The sequence below is a fragment of the Alosa alosa genome, chromosome 22 (genome assembly GCF_017589495.1).
Source record: "Alosa alosa isolate M-15738 ecotype Scorff River chromosome 22, AALO_Geno_1.1, whole genome shotgun sequence".
In the NCBI taxonomy this organism is placed as follows: Eukaryota; Metazoa; Chordata; class Actinopteri; order Clupeiformes; family Clupeidae; genus Alosa; species Alosa alosa.
In genome coordinates, this window is record NC_063210.1 from 8,373,571 (window position 1) to 8,381,939 (window position 8,369).

Consider the following 8,369-nt stretch of genomic DNA (forward strand, 5'->3'; position numbering starts at 1 on the left):
CTTCCACATCATTTCTTGGCAAATGCAAATCATTTTTCTTCGGTGTACTTAATGATAGTAGTATTTACAGATACAGTAATTATAGTTAATGCCAGTCAAGTCCTGGGCAAGTGTTTCCCACTTAACCTTATGAGGAAAAACACTGAATCACCGGCTCTAGTTTCTGCCTTTCAGAAGCAGGCTCTGAAAATGTTTCATTCCTGAATGCTCGGACACAGATTCCCAGACCGCTGGTCATCCATCACGGTGGGCACCGGACCAACGTGAGTCCCGTTATGTGTCTCCCACGAGCCGTGAATATTCCTGTAACTACTGTTTGATGATGAGGTCCGCGGAGAGCGGGCGCTGCTGAATGAGTTTGTCATTTTGATCTTTTCTGAAGCGGAGCGCTAATGGCTTCGCGCGCCTCCCGGCTCCCCAGCCGCTGAAATCTGAGTTAGTGGCTCGGCCACGGCCCCGGCGACCTTCACCAGCCTCTTTTCCATGCGCCAGCACTTTTCCATGAAGGAGCCGGATCGATTTCACAGAGTGGTGTGTGAGTGTGTGAGTGTGTGTGTGTGTGTGTGTGTGTGTGTGTGTGTGTGTGTGGGGCTATGTAAGTGTGAATCAGATTGTTGCTGGATCCCATCAAGCTAAGTGTGGATCCGAAGCTATACTCCTGTTCAAATACTGTAGTTCATCCTCTCTCACACACACACACACACACACACACACACACACACACACGCTACCTCCAGCCCATCCGCATCACAGAGGTCCAAGTCCAAAGACGCCGGTGTTGCCCTGTTAGAACAAAAGCTGGCAATCAGTCTTAACGAATCTATCCCCGCGCAGGATAACTGATGGCTGGGTTAGTGGCATCCAGAGCACTGATCTTTGTGATTTACTGCCTTTAGACTGGTTTTACGTGAGCAAGTGAATGTCAGTCACACACTCTGGGTATTGAACCAACCAATTGCAGATCAATACCACAGCCAAAGGGTCATCTCCACCTTCCTTTCACCATACACTGAGTTTCAGTTAAGAATGGACTTTACATAGGCTGTGGGTTGCAACACATCCGCAATCACAGCGCACGCACACACACACACACACACACACACACAAATTTAAGGAAACTGTTTCATTTTTTAAGGCTTCATGATTTTCAATCAATAATGAGTATATCAATAAATAGTAATGCAAATTACTTTTTTTTCTTCATAAAAGCAAACCAGAAAACATAAGACTGGAGTACATGTCCTGTCTCTCACATTTTTTTATCTCTGCCTGTGTCTCTTTCCTCCCTCTCTCTCTCTTTCTCTCTCTCTCTCTCTCTCTCTCTTCTCTCTCTCTCTCTCTCTCATCCTGTTCCTAGAGCACCCCACAGGACATCCACGGCCAGCCTTGATGTGCGCTGGTTCGCCGAGGTGTTCTGGAATTCATCACCTGCCCCTGACACCGTTTGATGAGCCGCTGCTTAAGGTCAGGCCAGAAGTGCCTGGCAAGTGAAGGAGCGAGAAAGACAGACAGCAGACAGAGGGGTGTGTGTGTGTGTGTGTGTGTGTGTGTGTGTGTGTGTGTGGGGGGGTCAGTGGAGGTAGGGGAGGATTCCAGGATGAGTTCTCTTTTTCCCCCTTTGAACCTCAATCATGTGATGCTGGCTTCGCAGGTCTGTCTTTTATGAAGTGGAACCTTGACAGCCTGGTAAGTGTGCACTACGGCTTTGCCAGTGCTTTGGTGCGCCATAGAATTCAACTGTACTCTCTGCTTTTTTTTCACAGCCACGCAGCTAAATACATGGATGTTTATGATTGATTGAGAACTTGATATAGCAGTCTTTTGCATATGCCCTTCCCAGAGACAATTATCCAACCCTCTCTGTGCTTTTCCGTCCAAATTTGAGGGAGAAAAGTTGGACTCCGATCAGCTCTCTGGTGAACCTCAAAATGATTACTGCCTCAGTTGTTTCAAGGGCCACATAGGGTGAAGTCAACAGCAGGCACAGACACAGACACAGACACTCTCACACACACTGAAACAAATCCACTTGCACTGGCAGACAAAGGCCTGTGGATACGCGCATGAATGCTACACAACATCTCGCACCTACGTGGAGGGTTAGCGAGTTCTGACACTAGACTGCTTTGCACACTCTCTATTGAACGAAGTGTACTCAGTAAACAATGCTGTCTGACTCTTGACTGTGTAAACACAATATAATAACTTGTCACTGAAAGGACTGACTCACAATGTTAATAACAGGCTCTGAACTCGTTGTGACCTTTTAAAAACGGTTGCCCATCCCAAAGTCATTCCAGAAGGGACCTCATATTATTGTGCTTGCTTTGGAATGTTGGTAGCAACCAAGATGGAGGGGGAAAAAAACGCCTAAAATAAGAGCCATCCAAAGGAGGCGACTCCAACACAAACAAAATGTGCACTCCTCCCTTTTGTGTCCCTGAACCCGATGTTAGGCCAGTTAATCTCAGCAGGAACCGGAGAACCAAACATCCCAAACTGCTACTGAAATCAACCCTAGCCATGTCAATATTACTTTTATTACTATATTATTACAATGTCAATATAAGTTCCATATCCACCTATTAATGAAGTCCCCCTTTTTCACAAGAACTATTTTCAGTGAAATGAGCCATAACCGACCGTATATCATAAACTGCTACTGAAATCAGCCCTCAGCATGTCCTCTGGACTGATAAGTTGCATATCCACCTATTGATAAAGTCCTCACAAGAACAATTTACAATGAAGTGAGCCACGACCAACCGTACAGAACCACAACCAAGGCATTTAGTAGTCGTTATGCAAACCCGGCCGAATGGTGGCTGCAGGTGCAACTTTGACACATGGTGTTGTCTTACTCTACTCGCCATTTCCATGGGGGCCGCGAGATCAATTGTGCACCTCCCACTGCGCTGGTGTGCCAACCTTGGGAATAGGCAGGGGGTGAGGCCATCTTGACCCAGTGGGACTGGAGCACACTAGTGCCCAGTGTTCGCCTGTTTGGGCGTATGGCCAGGTGGCTTCGCAGCCCACCGACGGCCAAGCCAAACCCGTTGGCATGGTAACAGTCGCATGATAGATGAGGGGGTACATGCCCCTATAGAAAAATCAAACCCTCCCATGTTAAAATCAGTGACTACCACTGTCAGCCATGGGCCATATCTAGTGCTAAGTGAACCAAAAATATAAGCTGAAATGAAATGAAAACAGGTCACTGCACTGAGAAAAGAATATCCACAATAACTTGGATTGTTGACTAAATATTATTCTTTACAATCAGATTAATTGAGATAATTGGCCGGGCTTTCACGGGGGATGCACTCACGAGGAAGTTAAGGAAATGAAAGTGTAGAGGCAGAATGACCCATAATCTCCACTTGTTTGTGCAGCGTGGTCCTACCTCAGAGAGGGTCATTTGATTGTTTTATTGTTTTCGTCCCTCTCTCTGGCACAAGCCTACTCCCCTGCCCTCACTTCCACAATGCAATGCATGCGTCCCCAACACACAGACGGCGTGAATGCCAGTGCCAATGACATCAGCGGGGCCAGTTAAGGAGGCCAAACCCAGCCCTGTGTTTGCACTCTGGACAGACCATCCCCCCCCCCTCGTCGCTTTCCTCAAGGCACCAGACCTTACATGACGCACTGTACCAGGAGAGAGGAAATAAGAGACTTTCAAATCCACTTCTTTTAAAACCATCCTCCTTCCGTTTCCTGTGCCTTTTTTCTCCTCTCTCTCTCTCTCTCGCTCTCTCTCTGCTTCTAAGCACGCTCAGATCAAGCACACTGATTTTCTTACATGCTGTTCTGTCCCCATTCGCCGTACAGTAATTCTATTACCTCCATTTAAGTTTTCCTCTCCTCTGCCCCAAGGAAAAGGATAAGGCCGTTTTTTATGGGAGAGAGCATAGGCCAGTGTGTTTGGGCCTCCAGATCAAACAATAAATCATTCAGACCAGTTTCAACATGTCTCAAATGGAACACATGCAGTGTGCTTCAGAAAAAAAAACAGAAGAGGAAGAGAAAAAAAAAGCATTAAGGATAGTCTGAGACTCAGAGCCTCTAGCTTACAAGTCTCATGGGATGACTGGAGCACAGGCGTGTGTGTGTGTGTGTGTGTGTGTGTGTGTGTGTGTGTGTGTGTGTGTGTGTGTGTGTGTGTGTGTGTGTGTGTGTGTGCGCGTATGCAGTCAGTTAGCTTTCAGGAACGTCTTGTCAGGGGCTTTGAAATGCAAGTCAGCACAAGACTGGGAGTGCGTCTGTGAGTGCGGGGAGACATGTTTCCTTTTTCTCAGAGGAAAACTCAATGACTACTTTTTTCTTTTTTTTTTTTTTTTTTCTTTTTTGAAAAAAAAAAAAAAGGTCAAACAGATCCTGGGCGGAGTCAGAAGGTCCCAGTCTTAAAAGTAAAAACTAACAACAAGACTGGACAAGCTCCTTCATTGAGGACTTTCCTGTGGTCTCATCCTCTCTTCCTCTCCTTCAAACTCTGAGAAGCCTCAAGCATTTTTTTTTTTCACAGTATGGTGAATCACGCTGCTATCCATCACCTGATTATATACCCTAAACACAAACTAAGCAGAACAAAGGACCACATTCATCAAGGGCACAACTAATGCTTTTTTCTTCTTTGATAGCACCTACAATCTCCGAGCCACAGACACACACTCTTTATAAATCTACACCCTTCTCTATTTCTATTTCTTATTATTTACTGTTTCATAGACTGCCTGCCCTCCCTGAAGACTTCACACACGTAAGAGCCTGTAAGGTAATCAAGCACTGGAAGCTTCCCCGTACTGTTGCCATCTTTACAGTCTTTGTCTTGTGTCGCCTTTGGGCTGACGTGTGAAATTCACAGGTCCACGCTGCATGATAATGGGTGATAAGTCTGTACTTTGGGGAATGGCCCTGTAAACCTGTGCTGACTTCCCATCAGGGGAGAAAGGCCCACTGGTAGTCACACACTCTCCCGAGGCCCCAAACATGACGATGTGAAAAAGAAGGACACTGCGAGGGGATGGCCTTAGGTTTCAACAGTGGTTGTCACCATGTAATTAACCTTACAGCACTTGTGGCCGTGGTGAGCTTCACGTTGTACTTTGTCTTCGTCTGACTGTCTGCAGCGGAGTATCACATTGTGAGCCGTGAGGTAACCATGACGCCAGTTTTCCAGGAAGGCAAATTGTTGGATTCCTCTGCATCCATTATGTCTGATGCCAATTATGGCTCCACTTCAACACTTCAAGAAATGACCTTGAGCTGCCTCGCTACTGCGTCTCGCGTCCCCTTTGAAGTCCTTTGTCAAAGACACTCGAGGAACTCAAGGGCCGGGGTTAGCAGCTATGCATCTGGTTAACACTAGTAAATCATCAGCATATGCATCAGCTTTATCGTCGACAAAATTCAAATACCACACTAAATTCAAACAACAAACTGTGCCTTTATCCCTGGCCACAACATCAGAGGTTAGGCCTATACTGAGAGAAAGAGAAAAAAGTGTAACATCATAAACAGTAAACTCAGAACAAAAAGGCTCTTTTTTTCCAGCTGGAGATCACTTTGTAACTGCATCACCATACATAGTTCTAGTAGGCTTGTAACACTTGTGTGCTCTCAGCTCCAAATACGGAGCATTGTTTCTGCCGAGCCTCGTTTCACCACCTCCCCTCCGGAGTACCAGTCCCTACAGGCTGCCTGTGTGTGTGTGTGTGTGTGTGTGTGTGTGTGTGTGTGTGTGTGTGTGTGTGTGTGTTTTGCTGGAAACACCGATGCCAACATGGTCAAAACAGGATACACCATGCAACCCAGGTCTATGCTTGGAAACGCAGATTAATTTGTCATATTGAACAAATGACTTTTCATCTGGCACAAATGCTACATTGTAAATGTCAACAGCAGCGCATGAGGTATTTAAGGCCAAAGTCATTGCCAATGCAATGAAAACCTGAACCAGGCACACGCCTATACTTGTGTTGTAAACATCATATAATAGGTATCAAATTGAGACAGCAAATAAATTGCATGTTCATGATTATTCTGCAGTACCACAAATTGTTCAGCAATTCCACTAATCAACAGCAATAAGAGAAGGCTACGCATTATGCACCTTGAAATAGTACTAAAAAGCGGATGTTCCGGAGCCTCAATTAATTAACATGCGGTCTGCTTTGTATACACGTACGGTTGATTCACTTGACCTTTTATTGTGACCGCTAGAGGGATTAAACATACACAAGGCAAATGAGCCTTACCTTCTGTGAGCCACGTCTCCTGAAGTTGGCTTAAATCCTGAAAGAGGTCTGGAAGGAAGCAGGAGAGCGAAAAAGAGACACATGAGTGATACATTTATGAGCTGTGTATCTAGTTTAGGCTATAACAAACAGGTCCAACATTAAATCATGTTAGTTCTATAGCTATACAGTAAGTTGCCTACATGTTACCCAAGTCATTGTAAAGTCGAATATGTATCTATTTTAGTTGGAGTATAAAAATGACAGTAAGCCTACTCATCGGTCTTTAAAACCCACAGACTTGCGTGCGCAAGGGCATGCGTTTGATACTTTACCTTCTGATTCCTGAGGGGGTAATTCGGTGTCCATGTATTTCCTTTTCGCGGCCATCAACAGTCTATTTAGGGGCCCATTTCCTTGCGACTTCTGAAGAAAAAAAAACACACACAAGGTGATTAAAAACGTTTACTTTATAAAATGTTCGGAATAAAAATTGGCAAAGTGAAATAAATGTTGTCTAATAACACATTTACAGTAGGCTACCCAACTCTAAAATAATGGCATTAAAAATGACAAATAGTCTATCAACAATTAATAAACATAGAGAACAATATGTAACCTATGATTTAGACCAATGTTGTCAAAACGATCATAATGGCACTCTCAACATTGTCAACAATACATTATATTGACAACGTGTTTTTACGTGGTTGAGAATAAATATTTTGCAAATGTGTATTAGGCATGTTTTCTCCATTTACTTTAATAATTAGCTAGACATGAACCAAGCTATACAAAATTAGTAGACATACAGTTTGTGAGGACAGAGTTTCCCTTTTAAAATAATCAAAGACTGAACAGCAACACAGACTAAACACTCAAAATATACGCTTTAACCTACGGGTGATCACAGTAACTCACAGTCACGTGTAACAGTTTATTTACGTACTTTAGATTCATCGGAGTATAGTTCGCTGAGACAGGCATGAGGATTTGTAGCGTTAAACCAAACTTAAAACAGTTTTCGTTAAGGCGATTGCTCCAAACATTTCACATGCAACAGAAACCGAGGCAGTCCAAAGCATACAAGTAGGATACGAAGGCATTGCAAACCGTGAAAATACGTGTGTACTGATCCATACGTACATTAGCTAAAGTGTAAGGCACTTGCTGGTCCAAATATCCGTCCATTTTATAATCCATCCGTTAACCGTTTGTGGTCATTTAGGCTGTGTTGAATGAGATCCACGCAGCCTGCAAAGAGAGAGAGGGAGAGGGAACAGGACAGGGGCAGCGGTAGTTCTGAATGGAGCGGCGAGAAAGCTGCATACATAATGAGCTCCATTCACAAAAAAAACGCAGAGAAGGAAATCAATGGCGAACGACCGTATAGCCTACAGCGCAACGCCGTCCCTCTCCGCTCAGACTGTAGATAACTACAGACAGATTGCTCTCTACTTGCTCAATGCATTCACTTTTCCCTGTTTTTTCAACAGCTTAAATCTAATATGACTGAAGGTTGATAATTGCCCATAGTGTTATTAACATAGGACTACTAAAAACAGTATTAATGTCAACTGAAGTCAAATATGGAACGAGGGAGATAAGTGCAACCTCAATTTCCTGTTTTGAGTTGTCCTGTTTAATGCCAATCTCACAGACGGCTCTAGCCTAGTCAGGCTACTAAAGTCATCTTAGACATGTGAAACTTTGGTGGGACTTTGCATGTACTTTTGTTTTAAATACTTTTATTGTTTAAGACGTTTTAGAACATTCCACAGACAAGCAATGTTGAACTTTTAACGTATTATATAGTCTTAACATTTAGGATAGGCTACTATATTTAACATAATTTGGGAACTTTCGAGTTTATGATCAAGACCATGATGCGCTAAAAGAAAAGCTATAGTTTAATTGTTAAGGCAGTATTTTTTTTTTTTCCGCGAACAGGAATGCTTAAAAGGACTGTGAACCCTCCTCATACAGCTTTGAGTGTTGATTTTGCTGTCGGATGCGCGTTCGGTCAAGGGGATTTGTGATTGGTGGATTTCCTTTTTCGGGGTTTCGGATTTCTTTTTTTGTCCAAATGAATGACCTGACTTATGAATGAATCCTCAGCTCTGTCTTTGAACC

The 8,369-nt window shown here is 43.9% G+C and overlaps 1 protein-coding gene across 1 annotated transcript in view; it reads right to left on the minus strand.

The window, feature by feature from the left end:
* The window catches only part of LOC125287925 (ETS translocation variant 4-like), a gene marked incomplete at its 3' end in the record, with an annotated part of 23,942 nt that extends 16,355 nt beyond the window's left edge, over nt 1-7,587 (minus strand). Inside the window, exons 1-3 of the mRNA XM_048234009.1 lie at nt 7,383-7,587; nt 6,572-6,662; nt 6,258-6,305 (exon numbers count right to left, since the gene is read on the minus strand). Coding sequence (XP_048089966.1) covers nt 6,258-6,305; nt 6,572-6,662; nt 7,383-7,439 — 196 coding nt within the window. The remainder of the gene's footprint in view (nt 1-6,257; nt 6,306-6,571; nt 6,663-7,382) is intronic.
* Between the last annotated feature and the right edge of the window lie 782 nt (nt 7,588-8,369).